Source organism: Nicotiana tomentosiformis, chromosome 6 (assembly GCF_000390325.3).
Source record: "Nicotiana tomentosiformis chromosome 6, ASM39032v3, whole genome shotgun sequence".
NCBI classification, from domain to species: domain Eukaryota; kingdom Viridiplantae; phylum Streptophyta; class Magnoliopsida; order Solanales; family Solanaceae; genus Nicotiana; species Nicotiana tomentosiformis.
Window position 1 is genome coordinate 98,310,870 of NC_090817.1, and position 19,773 is coordinate 98,330,642.

Here is a 19,773-nt window from a genome sequence, read left to right on the forward strand (position 1 = left end):
CCTAAGCAAGTGAATGTCGATTTTTTATAACTTTTACAACGGGAATAACATTTACCTTTTTAAGAGTAAAGTAAAACAAACCACAAAGGAGTTCTTGCACTAAAGAAATGGTTTTCGTTAATAAAGCTTTTATAGAAAAAGTAATAAAGTAGAGGTATCCACTTATGTCGTGTGACTGGTAGATTTAACCATTTAGTCTGAAAGATAAAGTTGGTACTCTCTCTGTCTCAAATCAATTTATGTGGAGGAGTTCAAAGTGCCAAGGAAAGGATAAACCACATAAAGTAGTACTTAATTTTTTTGTGTGAATTCAAATACATATTATTAAATCTCTTATAATAAAATTTATATTTAAAATTACATGAAAAGTATAAGTGATCATAGTTAATATTTTAAAATATATAAAAAGCTTAAGAAAATCGTAGTCAACAAAAAACGGTATAACTTCCCAAATACTCGAGCTTTGTATTAAGCAAATAATTTTAAATGTCAAAAGACAAAAAAAGTAAATAAAATGAAAAGGAAAGAGAGTCCTCTACACTAGAATCTGCATCTTCTCTGTCACTTCTTTCACCTCCAATCATCTTGAAGAGAAGAGTCACTTTTTGTTCTTTTCCTGAAATAGTTTAATTCCCACAACCCAACAAATTTAATTTTTTTTTTTTTTGTGTGGAGTTTTTCTCCTCCATATTGACAATTCCATTTGCGCGATCACTCTACAAACAGAACACCTGATCAAACTCTTTCAGGGTATGTTTTTGTTTTCAATTTCATTAATCTTTTCCCTCCCCCCAAACCCCAGTTTTGTTCTTAGTTTAACTCATACTTCTTTTAGCTGTGAGTTATTTATATTAATCATTTCTTGTAGTATTTGTTTATTTGGGTATTTTTAGAAATGCAACTGACAGGTAATATGTAGGAATGTAATTGAGAAACATAACAGGAGAATTGGGATTTTAGAAAATTTATTCCTAGAATTAGATGAAGTGTGCATCTAATAGGTTCATTAGCTTGGCCAGAATGCTATATGTTGTGGGTATTTCTTGGAAAATTAAGATAATTGAATCATTGAATTCATGTTATAGCTATATACTATATGCAAGTTCTCTTATTTTCTTTATCTAAATAACAAATTTGTATTTCTAAGATCCAGACTAATTTTTAGAAGGGTATATTCTTGCAAGGATAAAGATATGATCTTGTACATAGACATGTATATAGAATATAAGCCCTAGATAATGTAAAGTTAATATTTTTAATAAGGGTAACTTTCTGCAATATCCTTGAATCTTTGCACCGATAAAAAAAAAAAGAATATCCTTAGATCTCTGCTCCAACAGCCAGCTCCATCGGTAGTGGTACTATTTGAAATTTCACTAATTCCATTCTTAGAAAGTGTGGTACTGAAAGACGTAAATTGGATAAGGAAATCTGTCTCTGTTGGATGAAGTTTCAAAATGGATTCCTTTTCTTTCAACTAATAGAACTTTTGAAAAAGTGAGGAATGTGTTGCCAAGGACATTCCAGAAGGTCACCCATCTTAGGAAAACGAACTCACTTTAGGTTCACATGTTTCCTAAATGGTTTATACGTGCCAAGTTTAGTTGAGAAAATAGTAACTTATAGATTGGGAAAATAAGAAGATACCATTAGTCTTATGGTGTTGGAATTTTGGTCACTTAATTCCTTTTTTTGGTGGTAAGATTATGCAAATGATTAAGATGTAATAAGCAAGTTTAGGGTTGTATTGAAGGTGCCTCTGTGTTGTATTTTTCTTATTTCTTCATGAATCTTTTTCAACTATATAAATCTTGGTCCTATTTTTGTCGTTATTAAAGAGAACAACTTCTACTTTTGAGCCCACGTATCACTTCAGCCAGTGAAGCCATGGCCAACTGAAAGAAGCCTGAAAAACAGATGGAAGGGTGGAAACTAAGGAAGAAAGAGATGTAGATAGAAACTGCTTTCGATGAGCCCGAATCTGGCTAACCTTATTGGGCACATATACAAGTATATTGATTTTTATCAGGCTAGCTTTAAAGAGCACCTTTGTATTGAATGATTTGAAATGGAAAGAAGCGGCTTGTAACGGACTGCAATTCTCCTAGACTGCAAGCATGCAAGCCAACAAGCGAATGACACTGTGAACTAGTTAAGATTATATATTAACAAATTATGAAGGCACATTGAAGCCTTTTCTATGAACTTGCATTCCTGTCTCCAGCAGTCAAGATCAATGTGTGACCACAGTTTGACAGTGAAACCTCCTAAAACCTTTTCTTATCAAGAATGTGCCAGGTAAGAATGCGTTTCTTAATGGAAGGACTAATCTACAGAAATTTGAACTGAGATAAGGGTAAAAGCATGACTATTAGGAAAATGAATAGGCATCAGAATACTAGTAAAAACTAGATTTAGGTGATCAGATCTGGATCCATGAGGGTAAAGATGTTAAAGGGAGGACTCAAATCAGTGTATAGTTGTTTGGTGCGTGGGTACACCAGCGACACTGATTCTTACTACTCAGATAAATAGTGTAGTTTAGAGTGTTCCGACTACAAGAAAAAGATGTCCCAGTTTTGCAACTATTGCTTCCTGATAGGTTATAAAGTTAATGTACTCTAAAATTGAAAGGTGTAAACTGTAGCGGTGACATAGCAAGGTTTATCATTTTGCAGTTGTTCAAGATACGCGAGTCAGCATATTCAGAATTTGGTTGTGGAAAGAAACAGCAATTTCATCAGAAAGATGTCAGTTTATGAAATGTAAAGGGACTGTAAATACTAGTATTATGTTTGGCGAATAGCCTATAATCACTGGCTATCTCATAACTCGAGACTTTAGGGCTATAAAACAGTATGGTGATGCAGAGGGATGTCAAATAAGTGCATGAGTAGAACATGCACATTGATCGTCCATTTTTGTCACAGTTTTGGCATGGCCCATCTCTTGTACATCTTCTGTTCATAATGCCACTTATCTGTTAAATTGTTCACTCTTTTTGAATTTGTTATTGAGATCTCTAAGTTTGAGGGAAGCTACTCTCCAGCTTTTTACATTCTAGAAACTTTGAAGTACTGTTTTTGGTATATCGATTCTACATCCTGGTAATAAAATCCTCTAATCATAAACTAAGGTGGTGCCGTACAGATAGTTTTCATTGCATATGGCCAATCTTGATGGCGATGATGAACCTGAATGGATAAAGAGGGTGAAATCAGAAGGTGCCGTTCCCCTTCTGGACCCAGATGACTGCTCAAATGGTTGGGCTTCTCCACCGGGGAACGGTTTCATGGTAAGAGGTCCAGAATACTTTTCAACAAAGGTTAAAGTTCGTGGGGGGGAATTTCTTCTAAAACCTCTTGGTTTTGACTGGATTAAAGGTCCCAAAAAGATTTCTGGTCTCCTGAATAGTCCAGCACACCGTATCAGGAGGGCTCTTCAAGAGGAAAATCCAACTGGTCACAAGCCCTTTATTTGGGTTTTCAACTTGCAAGTTCCTAGTAAGGAAAATTATAGTGCCGTTGCATATTTTGTGGGTCTTGAGCCTGTCCCCGAAGGGTCTTTAATGGAGCAGTTCTTGAAAGGGGATGATGCATTTAGAACTAGAAGGCTTAAATTGATAGCAAATATTGTTAAAGGACCTTGGATTGTAAGAAAGGCAGTTGGGGAGCAAGCTATATGCGTAATTGGTCGTGCGCTGACTTGCAACTACTGTATAGCAGACGACTTCATAGAAGTAGATATTGATATTGGATCTTCTGTGATAGCAAATGCAATTGTTCATCTCGCATTTAATTATCTATCATCTCTTACTGTTGATTTAGCTTTCCTTATTGAGAGTCAAGCTCAACCAGAACTACCAGAACGGATTTTAGGAGCTGTAAGATTTTCAGAGCTGAAAACCACTTCAGCAAGGCCAGTTGAAATGCCATCTGATGGGAACATGGGAGAGTTGCCGCCTTCTTTCTCTTCAAGGTTATGGAAGTCGTTTGGGCACAGTTTCTCCCACCGTGTTCAGACAGATACTCAAGATGGTAGCTCCAGCTCATCACATGTAGAGGGGGCTGTTGATAATGGGATGTTCGAAGAAGATACAAAAAAATGGTAAGTCATCTCAGACTTTAAGGACGCTTTATCAAATACCTGACGTAGAAGAAACATGATTTTTCCTTCCTCATTTTAGTTTTACTTTTTCTATTTTAAATTTGACTACATTGTGAGCAACCCACCCCCCTCCGCCCAACCTCCACCACCCCCCAAAAAAAATGTAAGCGCCTGTTTCATGGCTAAATTTTTGAATTCCGAGTTCATCTTTTCCTTTGTATAAAACTTACCATGGTAAGGTAATACCTTTTTTACATTGCTAAGCATGGCAACTGCTAAGAGTTTGGCAAATCATGGTTTGATCTAATTTTTCAACACTAAAAATTGGTCTACTAGGTTTTCTTTTACATCCTTCCTCGGGTTAGCAAAAATAAAACACAAAGAGAAAATCACGCAAAAGATTTTTGGTTTAGTTCCATTGTATATAAAGTTCCCAATTCTTCCTCTTCCTGAGAATTTTCCTTCAGTCAGTTAAAGCTTCTTGAATGGTAGTTATGATTTCTTTGAGCAAAATTGTTACTAGTTTCCCTTTGTTCTGGATTTCCTCTGATTGTTTCTTCCATCCATAGAAATATAGTTTAAGAAAGTTTTCTCTGAAGTGTGGATTCTTAAGTTGATTTTGAAATCATGTCCAAAATGAATTCCTCTGACCAGTAATGCATCCAGAGTAGATTTTACATATCTTATTTTTCTCTTCTCACACCGCACAATTGAGATGCTTCCCTTATGTATAGTGCCAATGGTTGTAGTAACTGGCATATCTTTTTTGCAAATGACTTCTAATTAAGGATATAAACAATGATTTCAATCATAACTGCCTATTTCAGTGTTGGCTATCCTTCAAGTGTCACTCTTCCAACATATGCTGCATATAAAATCCACAGAAAATGTTATAATTTGCAAATGTTTTTCTTATAAATATGTTAACGCAGCATCATGTTACATTATCTCTCAGAAAGATTTTGTTTTTAATTTCATTGTTTAAACATGCATATGGAGCTCGTGTATTGTTGCTGGCATGCTGCTGAGACTCCTTTTTTTTTTAAATCTTTTCTCCGGACACCAAGATTAGGGTTTTCTCTTGGATCATGTCCTCTTTCCAATGAAGACAACATTGTCATTTTCCTTGCAATATATCCCTTGCTCTCTTTCTGTTCTTCATTAGACAGTTCCCTCCTTGTATTCTTTCTTGGATGTTTGAGATGAAGGCTGTTGCTCAAGTTATACGCATCAAATATCTGCTCATATTCTTACTGCATATACTGATATATACATTTCTTAATATTTGAACACCGCAGACCTCCACACTGTAAATTCGACGAATTTCTTGAAAGGTTCAATGGCTTCAGGCGTGAGGAGTCTTACTATTGGTCTCTTGTTGCAGTAGAATTATATACTACAAACATATGCATACAGCTCTGTGGCAAATTTAGCGACACGAAACTGCAGTAACATTCTTCGGCTGTATTGGCCTCTGCCATTCTCATTTCTTTCTGAAAACCCACTTCTTCAGCTGCTCATTCATTTGTATTCTTGATATTGATTTTTATTTGTTTATATCGATTGCTCGGTAACAACCGGATACTAATTTGAAGGGGTTTGATTGGCTATACATTGTTTCTTTTCCTTTTTTTTTTTTCTCTTCAGCAACCCCATATTGTTTACAACAACAACAACAACCCAGTATAATCCCATTAGTGGGGTCTGGGGAGGGTAGTGTGTACGCAGACCTTACCCCTACCCTGGGATAGAGAAGCTATTTCCAATAGAAACTCGGCATCCTTCCCTCCAAGAACTCCCACCTTGCTCTTGGGGTGACTCGAACTCACAACCTCTTGGTTGGAAGTGGAGGGTGCTTACCATCAGAGCAACCCACCTTGTCTAAATTGCTTACCATCAGAGCAACTCACAACCCCATATTGTTTGATGTCAGGAAATATATTCTTTGATTGAAAATGTTGGGATAGAACAACTATATTTGCCAGAAGAAATAAATAAAGGCAAAAAGAGAAGAAGAAAGACAGAGAGAAACCAAATACAGTAAATACTCTCATGAGGACAAACCAAAATTTACATGATTTAAAACGCAGAAAGCACACCCCTTAGACTTGCACAACCAGAAGCTCCATGATTTTGCAAAGAAAACTAAAAGTTCAAATCAAAATGCTTCTGTTGGCGGCTTAAAACGAAGTCTGATTAATAAATGAATTCTGCAAATTTATGATCTTCCGGAAGATCTAAGAAAAACAGTTTCAAAAAACTAAAGGAACGGGGGAATGACTACCTGTAATAAAGCAAAGGATAATACGAGTCGAGTCAATCATCAGAGGAAGAAAGGGTCAAATTACCGGCTATTGGACAAAATCTTACCAGAGATGGAGACCCCCTCGCCTCGCCTGCTAAATGAAAGCAAATGATATTACCTGACTCAAAACTACCTAATATGGGGGAACCTTCCAAATATTGCAAATTTATGATTTTCCAAAAGATTTAAGAAAACAGGTTCCAACTTATTCTGCTCAATGAAGGTACAAGGATACTCCCTGACCCAAAACTAGCTAATATAAGGTCCTATAAAGATTAAACATGAAAACATATACTCCATGAGATAAAATTTGAGCATACATCCCATTAACAAAGCTAAGAAATGATTCACGAGACTGGACTAGGAGAATGATCTAGGTATTAAAGTATATCACTAAAACAGTCCAAGAAAAGAATGAAAAGTTAACCGACTAAGTTAGCAACCAATTACATGTCCAAAGAGTTTTCTGCACATCTGGTATCTTCTATATTCTGAGGCAAGCACTGGCCAAAAGTTTTAATAGGTAAAACTTTATAAGAAATTGCATATTAGGCTTTCTCAAGGACAAGATTGAGGATGCGATCATACCAGCACTAACGCACCGGATCCCATCAGAACTCCGAAGTTAAGCGTGCTTGGGCGAGAGTAGTACTAGAATGGGTGACCCCCTGGGAAGTCCTCGTGTTGGATCCCTTTGTAGTCATTTTGTCTTTTTATTTTTTTGAGCCGAGGTTCTTTCGGAAACAGCCTCTCTACTCCTTCGGGGTAGGGGTAAGGTCTGCGTACACACTACCCTCCCCAGACCCCATTAGTGGGATTTTACTGGGTTGTTGTTGTTGTTGTTGTTGTCAAGGACAAGATTGACAAATAAATCTCTTTTGCAGTTTCCGGAAACTTCCCAAAGGGACAAATTTCATTCATAAACAAAACTTAGATAGTTGAAGCAGTCCTTTTTTCTCTTTGAAGGCTATCTTCATCCTTAACATAAGACTCTTTTCTTGACTAGGTATTGAATGTCTCCATGTTTTCTTTGCTTTCTGTTTAATTCATGGGAGAGTAATGGGGGTGGGGTTGTAGCACAAAGCACAGAATAAGCAACTAAGCTTGAAGCTTTGACCTATGTTACTCAGACTCTCCAAAAATATCCCGGTGCATGTCAGATCCTCCAAAAGTAGTGCATTTTTGGAGGATCCGATACAGGTAAGGCAGCATTTTGGAGAGTCCGCGCAACAAAGGCTTTGACAGTATAAGCAAAATCCATGAGTCTACTCTGCAATAAAATAAGCATTATAATGGACAGAAATTGACAACAGTAAATATAATTGTTCATTACATAGCCTAAAAAACAGACAACAGAAATTCTTTTGATATTTGCAAATGTCACCCTCCCAAATCATTTAACAAAGAATTGGAATGCATGCATGGATGGAACACAATGGCTAAAGCACCTAACCACAAAAATTTAGTGTTAGGTGGAATACTATGGTGCATCTATAAATATGTTAATAACAGCTTTGTCCAACACACTTAAACATGACAGTGGTTACCTAAACAGACGAGTGTTTCAAGAATCAATGAACATATTGTCGTCTAAATGACAATTGTTGAGATTACTGGGCAGGTAAACCAGTCATCCTCTGCAAAATCCCAATACTAATAAATACATTGTAATCCCCAAGTAAGCAGTGAAAGCTATACAAGATTGGAGCCAGTATCTGCTAATGTACTCATCTGTAAAGTTCTACCATTTCCAGCTGCAAGAAACCGTACAGAAGGCAAAGAGGGATCGGTGACAGGTTCAATCTCAAGAAAGTTCAAATCAAATGTAGCAGACTTTTTCAAACTGAAAACAAACACAACCACAGTCCATCCCAGCAGTGTAACCGCCCAGTAATTGTTCATCCCATGTATCAGACCCCAACCAACAGCATAACCAACAATGATTCCCGATAAATGCCCAAGAAAACTCGCTTGAGGAACAATAATAGAAGTAAATATAAGTGACTCAAATGGCGCAAAACTGATGGGAAGTGAAAGAAAACCAAAAAGATTCAGCTTTGACGACGGTTGCTTGACTGAAAGAATCGTCATCCACCCAAACACCACACAAGAATATCCAACAGCAGTAACTCTTCGAAAATACTCAAGCTTAAATTTCTGAATCAAAATATGGTACATTGCTACGACAAGCATGCCCGAAAGAAGAACCAAAACCAATGTATAATGAAGATAGTACTCTACCCCAAGACCTATATCTCCCAATTGTTCAACAACTCCAAGACTCCAAAGTGCACTCATATTAAAAACAAGATGAAGCACACTAATATGCGAAAACGCTGATGTTATTATCCTCCAATGATGACCTTCCACAGCAGTTTCATAACTCATACCAACATGTGAATAACCAATATTTGATTTCTGAATATAGAACCAAATTGCACTGCATATTCCAATCACACAACTCGTTGCTGGCTTTTCCAATATCTCATAAAATAATGGTTTCCCCATTTTGAAGAAACCACCTACTCACAATTCCTTCCTTAACTTTATTGCTAAAATGCTTACAAGGACACAACTTTGTCCTTTTTATTTCTCTTTTTTTCTTCTTCTGGGGTTACGCAATTAATCAAATTCAATACGGAATCCACAGAAAAATTGAATCTTGAAGCAGCATAGAGAAACCCCAAATCAGAAAAATCGAGAATCTTGCACTAGGGCTAAGTTTGATGAAAGTAAAATCACATAAAGACCCAAATCTACAAACCCAACTTCAAAATTTCTTCATTGCAATCTTATTCAGATCCAATGTAGTAACTAAGATTCCAGAGATCCTCGTACAAAGATCAATCGAGCTATCAATCTTCAATAAAATTTGAGAATTTAATGGTAACCCAAAATCTAAAACAAGGAAAATTGAATACGTAATACTTACAGGGTTGTCTCGAAGAAATGTTGCTATGAAAATCAATGTATTTTAGGGAGAGGGGTTTCAGTTGTTATTTTTGTCGAGTCTAGGCTCCTCTAGAGTGACATAAGGAAAATGGAACAATTACAATTGTGGTCCCTCAATTTTTAAAACTTTTAATTTTGGTCTAACCTTCTCACATACCGACAATTAGTTATGTGAGAGTTCTTTGTTTAAAACGTGGAATGTGGTTCCAGGTAGGGGACATAGTTTGGGGCAAACTCGAAATCCAAATCGAAATCCTGAGTATTTTAGATTTTTGGTTTGGATTTTCGAATTACGGATTGGATTTTGGATTTAATTTTTAAAATTTTTGGATTACGGATTGGATATTGGATTTGGTACTTCAAATTTTTGGATATCCGAAAATCCAAAATTCTTATACTTTATATTTGGTCAATTATCCATATGTCAATAGTAATAAGTTCAATATCTTACCCATTAGATATTATCTCATATATTCAATATTAATTACTAAGTTACTGTGTGAATACTTTTTATTTGGACATGATTTTACTATTTCTACTTCTTATCGACTGTATTAATGCCTCTATTTTATTTTTTGATAATAATTTCGTTACTTGAATACTTCATTTGAATGATTGTGGTGACAATGAGGAACTTTTCAGGCAATTTAACATGAGTACCTCATTTGGATATTTATTTTTGTAAAAAGCAGAAATATCTCAATTTATAAGCTCAAAGCCGAAAATCCAAAATATCCAAATCGAACTTAAAAAATCCGATCCAATACGAACTTATTTGGAATGGATTGGATTTGGATTGTCATTTCTTCAATCCGAAAACCGAAAATCCAAACCGAAATTTTCATATGCAATCCGAACTACCCGAACGCCCACCCCTAATTCTAACTTTCTAAGGGTGTGTTTGGTATGAAGGAAAATATTTAAAATAAATAATTTTCTTATTTATTTTTATTTTTACATTAATTAACTAAAGTAATGAAATGTCACGACCCAATTTCACTTATAAGCCGTGATGTCGCCCAACGTCGCCGCTAGGCAAGCCAACGGTGAACTAGCCATGTATTTATTCTTTTAACAACTTTAAAATAGTTGATTTTTATTTATTAAGTAAGTAAGAGGTGAAAAATTCTATAAAATAAAGTGTAAACTAATATAAGAACAAGTATGGTGAAATAAATACTCAAAAGCCATCAAATGTCTACTAGCATAATTCCAAGACCTGGTGTCACAAGTGTATGAGCTACTAGTGGAATATATAGAATACTAAACTACTGTCTGAAATAGAGTAGACAGAAAGTAAATGCAAAAGAGAGATTTCAGGTGCTACAGAACAGAATCGGAAAGCAGCTCACCACTAAGTCTCGGAGTATCAAGGGTGTGTGTCGGGATGACTTCCAAATGCACCTGCCTCAGATCCTCCACGATTAGTGCAGAAGTGTAGCGTGATTACATAAATAACATGTACCCAGTAATTATCCAGTCTAACCTCGAATAAGTAGTGACGAGGGGTCGATATCGACACTTACTATAGGCCAACAATAAAATACAGAAAATTCTAAACATGTATGGGATATAGAAATAATAATAATAACACAATAACAAGCAATGAATAAATGACTCCTTAACTGATAATAAATTCCAAAATCTCTATCCAACACCTACTAACCCCAAAGCAATTTCTATCATTAAATAAATTATAATCTCTCAAGCCATAAAATAATATCAAGTGTAATCAGGCTCCAAGTATTATCACGCACGATTTATGCCGAGGTCGTACGACTCGATTAAAAAATATATTGTATGCACTGTCGAGGGTCGAACGACACGAACCATAGATGCATCTATTATACTGCCGAGGCGAACGACCCGCTCCCATGAGAATAGAGAAGTTTACCTCGCTCGCGGAAGTACTTGCGACGCGAGAGGACATGGATTTCTCAAAGTTATTAAGTATTCTTCAAATCTTTCCCAAAAATAATAAATCTAACTTGGAAGTTTTCAACTAAAATCTCTAGTCTCAGCTCTATTTAAGATAATTAATATGCACAACAAATATGACAGTACAATTAAAGCATGATGTAAATCTAAGACTACTCGGATATCTCGAAAAAAATATAGCTACGCACGGACTCTCGTCACTTAGTACGTACGTAGCTCCCCACACAAGTAACACACAACAAAATACACCTAAGGGGATGAGTTCCTTCTTAAAAGGTTATGCAAGAGACTTACCTCGTTCTCAAGATCACTTCCGGTCCACAAATACTCTCTAAATCCTCAACTCGGTGCCAAATAACCCTAAACTAGCCAAATATTATATAAATAAATCAATATATACTCAAAAGTTCATAATTTAACTATTATGGTAATTACACACCCCTAATTGAAAGATTCCTAAAATTCACCCGGGCCCACATGCTCGGATTCCAAAAATTTTCGTAGATAATTGTTACTCACAACCTCACAAACTCAAATATATAATTTTCACCCAATTCCATAATTATTTTCGTGGTTAAACCCCATTTTTATCAAAACCTAGGTTTCACAATTTTACATGTTAAAATCTACCCATAATCTATGTATTTAACTTACATTGGGTAGGAATTACTTATCTTCAATAGATAGGTGGAAACCCCTCTCTAAAAAGCTCCAAAAATCGCCCAAGAAGTGAAATAAATGAACCAAAATGGCCTAAGTCCCATCTTAAATGAACCTCACTGTCTCCCAGTGGTTCCGCTTCTGTAGCTCCGCATCTGCGGAAAATGCATTGCAGATGCGGCCCTCCCCAGTTGGCCTCCTTCCGCTTCTGCGGTGCCCTCTTCGCATATGCGGTCGAGCCTTCGCCCCTGCGCCCCTGCCCCTCAAGCTCAAGGCCGCTTCTGTTGACCTCTGACCGCTTTTGCGCCTCCATGTCTGCACCTGCGGAGTCAGCCCACGCAACCCAATTTCGCACCTGCGGCTAACCAGCCGCTTCTGCGGTGCCGCACCTACGACCAATCCTTCGTAGGTACGAACGCACCAGAAGCCCTACTGCTTTAGCAACTTCTTCCAAGTCCAGTCGAGTTCCGCGCATCGCCCGAATGGAATCCAAGGCCCTCGAGGGCTCGTCCAAACATACCAACAAGTTCGAAATCATAAAACGGACTCGCTCAAACCCTCAGAACACGTGAAAATAACATCAAAACTAATGATTACACTCCAAATAAAATCAAATCAACTTATGAACTTCAAGTTCTTCCAACTCACTCCGAAGGATACTTAAACTACTCGAAATGATACCAAATTTTGCGTGCAAGTCTGAAATCACCATACGGAGCTATTCCTAGGCTTAGAATCTCAAACGAACCGCGATAACACCAAAAGCTACTTCAAACCAAATTTAAAGAACTTTAAAACCTTCAATGCGCCAACTTTCAACTTTAGGCACCGAAACGCTCCCGGGTCATCCAAAACCTGATCCGAGCACACGCCTAAGTCCAAAATTATCATACGAACCTATTGAGACCATCAAATCCCGGTTCTGAGGTGGTTTCTATAAATGTTGACCCAAGTCAAACTTAACCTCTTTTAGCCAATAATAAGGAACTAAGTGTTCCGATTTCAACCCAAACCCTTCCAAACCCGAACTAACCATCCCCGCAAGTCATAAAACAGTAAAAGAATATACGAGGAGTCTTATTTAAGGGAACGAGGTTCTATAATGTAAAATGACCGATCGGGTTGTTACATTCTCTACCTCTTAAACAAACGTTCGGCCTCGAACTGGTCTAGAATCGTACCTGGAGTGACGAATAAGTGTGGATATCTGCTCCGCATGTCCTCCTCGGTCTCCCAAGTCTCCAGGCTCTCGTCTAGCTGAACCGTGTTGTAGTCTAACACATGCGACCTATTGGCATGATATCTTTAAAGCATAGACACGTGGAAACCGGATGAACTCCCAATAGACTAGGAGGTAAAGCAAGCTCATAAACAACCTCCCCAACTCGTCTAAACACCTCAAATGGACCTATAAACCTTGGACTCAACTTGCCCTTCTTCCCGAACCTCATGATTCCATTCATCGCCGAGACCTTTAAGAGAACCTTCTCACCCACCACTAATGATAAATCAAGCGCCTTATGATCCGCGTAACTCTTCTGTCTGGACTGTGCTGTGCAAAGTCGCTCCTGAATCAACTTTATCTTTTCCAAGGCATCATTCACCAAATCAGTACCATATAACTTATCCTTGCCGGGCTCAAACCATCCGATGGGCGAACGATATTGCCGACCATATAGAGCCTCAAATGGAGCCTTCTCGATGCTGGACTGATAACTGTTGTTGTAAGCAAACTCGGCCAAAGGCAACAATCGATGTCGCTTCCCTCCGAAGTCAATCACACATGCTCTGTACATATCCTCCAAGATCTGAACCGTCCGCTCTGACTGCCCGTCGGTTTGTGGATGAAAGGCTATGCTAAGCACCACTCGGATCCCTAACTCACTCTGTATTGCCCTCCAGAAATGCGAGGTAAACTGAGGGCCTCTATATGATATAATGGAAATAGGCACACCATGCAACCGAATAATCTCCTAAATGTAAATTTGAGCCAATCTCTCTGAAGAATACGTGGTCACAACCGGAATGAAGTGTGCCGACTTGGTCAACCTATCGACAATGACCCAAACTGCATCAAACTTTTTCAAGGTCTGCGGCAACCCAACTACGAAATCCATAGTAATGCGCTCCCATTTCCACTCAGGTATAACCATCTACTAGAGTAGGCCACCTGGCCTCTGATGCTCATACTTAACATGTTGGCAATTTAGGCACCTCGCTACATACTCAACTATGTCCTTCTTCATCCGCCGCTACCAATAATGTTGCCTCAGGTTGCGATACATCTTCGTAGCACCTGGATGAATAGAATACCGATAATTGTGTGCCTCCTCTAGAATATTTTCCCTCAATCCATCAACATTAGGGACACATAGATGACCCTGGAGTCGCATAACACCATCCTCACTGATAGTAACCTCTTTGGCACCACCCTGTAGCACCATCTCTCTGAGAGCCAATAAGTGCGGATCGTCGTACTGGTGAGCCTTGATCTGCTCGAATAGTGAAGACTGGGCGACAACACATGCAAGAACTCGACTGGGCTCTAAAATATCCAACCTCACAAGTCTGTTAGCCAAGGACTGAATGTCCAAAGCTAATGGCCTCTCCTCTGCTGAAATGAATGCCAAACAACCCATACTCTCCGCCTTTCTGCTCAAGGCATCTGCAACCACATTCGCCTTTCCCGGATGATAATATCATAATCTTTTAGTAACTCAAGCCACCTGCGCTGCCTCAAGTTGAGATCCCTCTACTTGAACAAATGCTGCAAGCTGCGATGATTGGTGTAAACCTCACAGGGTACCCCATAAAGATAATGCCTCAATATCTTAAGAGCATGAACTATTGTGGCCAACTCCAAATCGTACAGAGGGTAATTCTTCTCGTGGGGCTTCAGCTGACGTGAAGCATATGCAATAACTCGCCCCTTCTACATCAATACAAAACCCAGGCCAATGCGTGAAGCGTCACAAAACACATTATACATCCCTAAACCGGAAGACAACACTAACACTGGTGCTAAAGTCAAGGCGGTCTTAAGCTTCTGAAAGCTCACCTCGCAATCATCGGAACATCAAAACGGAGTACCCTTATGGGTCAATCTAGTCAAAGGTGCTGCAATAGATGAGAAGCCCTCCACAAACCAACAATAATAACCTGCTAACCCCAAGAAGCTCCTGATCTCGGTCATTGTGGTAGGACGGGACCAACTCTGAACTGCCTCGATCTTCTTGGGATCTACCTTAATACCCTCGCTTGATACAACATGCCCCAAGAATGCCACAGAATTTAATCAAAACTCACACTTAGAGAACTTAGCATATAACTTCTGTTCCCGCAAGGTCTGAAGCACCACTCTCAAATGCTGCTCGTGGTCCAACATGCTACGCGAGTAGATCAAAATGTCATCAATGAAGACAATGAAAAACGAATCAATATACGTCCTGAACATCCGGTTCATAAAATCCATAAATATCGCCGGGGTGTTAGTCAAGCTGAAGGACATCACTAGAAACTCATAGTGGCCATATCTAGTCCGGAATGCCGTCTTCGGAACATCTGAATCCCGAATCTTCAACTAATGGTACTCCGATCTCATGTCGATCTTAGAGAACACCCTGGCACCCTGTAACTGGTCAAACAAATCATCAATGCATGGCAACGGGTACTTGTTCTTAATGGTAACTTTGTTCAACTGGCGGTAGTCAATGCACATCCGCATAGTCCCATCTTTCTTCTTCACGAATAACACCGGTGCACCCCAAGGCGACACACTCGATCTGACGAACCCCTTTGCTAGCAACTCCTCAAGTTGTTATTTCAACTCCTTCAACTCTTTCGGAGCAATGCGGTACAGTGGAATAGATATAGGCAGAGTACCTGGAGCCAAATCAATACAGAAGTCGATATCATAATTTGGTGATATGCCTGGAAGATCAGAAGGAAACACATCGAAGAACTCCCGGACTACGGGCACTGAATCAATCGTCGGAGACTCTGTAGTAGTATCCCGAACATAAGCTAGATAGGCCAAACAACCCTTCTCGACCATATGTCGAGCCTTCAAAAAAGAGATAACTCGACTAGATGAACTAGCAGACGAACCCTCCACTCCAATCTAGGAAGCTCCGACATTGCCAAGGTAACAGTCTTGGCATGACAATCAAGGATGGCGTGATATGGAGACAACCAATCCATGCCAAGGATGACCTCAAAGTTGGTCATATCGAGCAACAGAAGATCCGCTCTAATCTCATAACCACAGAAAGTCACGATACAAGACCGATAGATCCGATACACCACAATAGAATCACCCACTGGCATGGACATATTTACAAGAGTTCTCAAGGACTCGCGAAGAACACTCATGAAATGAGAAAACAGAGATGAAACATATAAATATGTAGACCATGGATCAAATAGTACCAAAGCATCCCTATCGTAGATAGAAATAATACCAGTGATCACGGCATCTGAGGCCACTGTATCTGGTCTGGCCTGAAAACATGGAACCTAGCTGGAGCGCCACCTGACTGGACTCTACGTCTGGGACAGCCCCTACCCACCTGCCCTCCACCTCTAGGCGACCGGACGACAGGTGCGATAGCTGGTGCTGAAATCATAGGTTGATGACCGTGTTGTACTGCCTTGCCCTGAAGTCTGGGATAAAACCTCTTCATGTGGCCAGGATTCCCGCACTCGTAATAACCCCTCGGAATGGTGGAATGATGACCTGAAGTCTGGACATGATGGCCGGAATACCCACTGGAGGAGCCCTGAATAGCTGGTGGGCGGTAAGAGCTCTCTAGAATGGCTCTGAAATAGGGCCGCACTAGAGCACCCCGAGAAGGCGGCGGTGCTGGATATGTGGGCCTGCTAGACTGACCCCTCACAACTAACCTCTGCCCCCAGACGGAGCACCACTGAACCCTCCAGAATAACAGAACTGCTTACCCCTCGGCACCTGCTCTCGGCTCCGCTGACGAACACCCTCGATCCTCCGAGCTATCTCCACAACTACCTGATAAGAAATCCCCATCTCAACCTCTCGGGCAATGGTGTCTTGGATACCAGAGTGTAACCCTGCAACAAACCTCTACACCCTTTCTGCATCGGTAGGAAGTATCATAAGTGCATGGCGAGACAACTCAGAGAACCTCGCCTCATAGTCGGTCACCGACATCTGACCCTGCTGGAGCTGCTCAAACTGAAACTGTAACCCTTCTCTATGAGAAGGTGGAATATACCTATCCAGAAAGATATGTGTGAACTGGTCCCAAGTCAAGGGAGGAGAACCTGCTGGCCTACCGAGAATATATGACTGCCACCACCTACGGGTCCTGCCCTCCAGCTGAAAAGTGGTAAAGTCCACCCCGTGGGACTCCAATATCCTCATGTTGTGCAGTCTATCCCTGCAACAATCAATAAAGTCTTTGGGGTCTTCATGTCGCTCACCTCCAAAGACAGGAGGATGTAGCCTGGTTCATCTATCTAATAGCTTCTGCGGCTCGCCGGCCGCAGCTGGTCTGGACTCAGGTATGGCTGCTATAACTGGCTGGGATCCGCCCACGGGTAGTGCACCTAGGGTATGATATACAACAACTATATTCCCTAGAGCCTGAGCGGTAGGGGTCTGTCCTCCCCCTCCCGCCTGAGATGTGACTGGGTACGCTGGAAATAAACTAGTCTGAGTCATAGAATCCATTAACTGCAGCATACGACCCATGACATCCTGGAATAGTGGCGCATACTTGAAATCCATTGGGATGGCTCCGCTGCAGGCACCTCGCCATGCTCCTTAATAATAGGATCCTATACTGGATCCACTAGTGGCATAACTGGAGAATCTCTGGGATGCCCTCGTCCTCTACCACGAGTTGGAGGCCTCCCTTGGCCTCTGCCCCTGCCTATAGTAACAGGGGGAGGAACTCCTCCATGATCGGGTACATCTGCCGCACGCTTTCTCACCATCTGTGAGAGAATAAGAGAAAGATACTTAGCACAACATCAACTGCATGGTAGGAGATAAAGAAAGAGTAGTTTCCTAGCACCCTATAGCCTCTCGAAAATAAGTACGGGCAAGACTCTATTAGGCATGCTCATAACTTGTGAGACCTATGTGAACCTAGTGCTATGATACCATGTTGTCACGACCCAATTTTACCTATAGGTCGTGATGGCGCCTAACATCGCCGCTAGACAAGCCAACAGTGAACTAGCCATGTATTTATTCTTTTAAAAACTTCGAAATAGTTGAGTTTTATTTATTAAGTCAGTAAGAGGTGGAACATTCAATAAAATAAAATGTAAACTAATATAAGAACAATTGTGGTGAAATAAATATTCAAAAGCCATCAAATGTCTACTAGCATAATTTCAAGACCTGGTGTCACAAGTGTATGAGCTACTAGTAGAATTTACAAAACACTAAACTAATGTCTGAAATAGAGTAGACAGAAAGTAAATGCAAAAGAGAGACTCCGGATGCTGCAGAACGAACTCGGAAAGTAGCTCACCACTAACTCTCGGAGTATCAGGGGTGCGAGCCGGGATGACTACCAAATGCACCTGCCTCAAATCCTGCATGATTAGTGCAGAAGTGTAGCGTGATTACATAAATAACATGTACCCAGTAAGTATCCAGTCTAACCTCGAAGAAGTAGTGACGAGGGGTCGATATCGACACTTACTATAGGCCAACAATAAAATACAGAAAATTCTAAACATGTATGGGATATAGAAATAATAATAATAACACAATAACAAGCAATGAATAAATGACTCCTTAACTGATAATAAATTCCAAAATCTCTATCCAAACACTTACTAACCCCAAAGCAATTTCTATCATTAAATAAATTATAACCTCTTAAGCCATAAAATAATATCAAGTGTAATCAGGCTCCGAGTATTATCATGCACGATTTATGCCGAGGTCGTACGACTCGATTAAAAAATATATTGTATGCACTGTCGAGGGTCGAACGATACGAACCATAGATGCATCTATTATACTGCCGAGGCGAACGACCTGCTCCCATGAGAATAGAGAAGTTTACCTCGCTCGCGGAAGTACTTGCGATGCGAGAGGACATGGATTTCTCAAAGTTATTAAGTATTCTTCAAATCTTTCCCAAAAATAATAAATCTAACTTGGAAGTTTTCAACTAAAATCTCTAGTCTCAGCTCTATTTAAGATAATTAATATGCACAACAAATATGACAGTACAATTAAAGCATGATGTAAATCTAAGACTACCCAGACATCTCGTGGAAAATATAGCTACGCACGGACTCTCGTCACTTAGTACGTACGTAGCTCCTCACACAAGTAACACACAATAAAATACACTTAGGGGGATGAGTTCCCTCTTACAAGGTTAGGCAAGAGATTTACCTCGTTCTCAAGCTCACTTCCAGTCCACAAATACGCATTAAATCCTCAACTTGGTGCCAAACAACCCAAAACTAGTCAAATATTATATAAATAAATCATTATATACTCAAAAGTTCATAATTTAACTATTAGGGTAATTAGCCACCCCTAATTGGAAGATTCTTAAAATTCACTCCCGGGCCCACGTGCCCGGATTCCTGAAATTTTCGAGATAATGCTTACCCATAACCTCACGAACTCAAATATATAATTTTTACCCAATTCCATTATCATTTTCGTGGTTAATCCCCATTTTTATCAAAACCTAAGTTTTTCAACTAAACCCATAATTTTCACAATTTTACATATTTAAATATACCCATAATCTATGTATTTAACTTACACTGGGTAGGAATTACTTACCTTCAATAGC

At 39.5% G+C, this 19,773-nt stretch overlaps 2 protein-coding genes and 1 non-coding gene across 7 annotated transcripts; 2 read left to right on the forward strand and 1 right to left on the reverse strand.

Moving 5' to 3' along the window:
- The first annotated feature begins 474 nt into the window (after nt 1–474).
- On the forward strand, nt 475–5,717 carry LOC104088179 (protein ENHANCED DISEASE RESISTANCE 2-like). Of its 5 annotated transcripts, none has more exons than XM_009592819.4 (3): nt 475–750; nt 1,839–4,107; nt 5,406–5,717. In XM_009592819.4, coding segments are annotated over exons 2-3 (942 nt in total). In that variant the 5' UTR covers nt 475–750; nt 1,839–3,166; the 3' UTR covers nt 5,407–5,717. The 5 variants fall into 5 exon arrangements, with proteins under 5 accessions (XP_009591114.1, XP_009591117.1, XP_009591118.1 ...); XM_009592822.4 differs by having other exon boundaries at nt 2,679–4,107; XM_009592823.4 differs by having other exon boundaries at nt 3,137–4,107.
- A 1,269-nt stretch (nt 5,718–6,986) lies between these two features.
- On the forward strand, nt 6,987–7,105 carry LOC117274640 (5S ribosomal RNA). Its single transcript, XR_004504779.1, has one exon. It is a non-coding gene; the product is annotated as a 5S ribosomal RNA (ribosomal RNA).
- A 600-nt stretch (nt 7,106–7,705) lies between these two features.
- LOC104088178 (RHOMBOID-like protein 13) lies at nt 7,706–9,442 on the reverse strand. Its single transcript, XM_009592817.4, has one exon. The coding sequence runs from the start codon at nt 8,918–8,920 to the stop codon at nt 8,105–8,107; it is 816 nt and encodes a 271-aa protein (XP_009591112.1). The 5' UTR covers nt 8,921–9,442; the 3' UTR covers nt 7,706–8,104.
- Nucleotides 9,443–19,773: the final 10,331 nt, after the last annotated feature.

Excerpts from the sequence above, each read along its gene's own strand:
- LOC104088179 (XM_009592819.4), top strand. The coding sequence starts at position 3,167 with ATGGCCAATCTTGATGGCGATGATGAACCTGAATGGATAAAGAGGGTG.
- LOC104088178 (XM_009592817.4), bottom strand. The coding sequence starts at position 8,920 with ATGGGGAAACCATTATTTTATGAGATATTGGAAAAGCCAGCAACGAGT.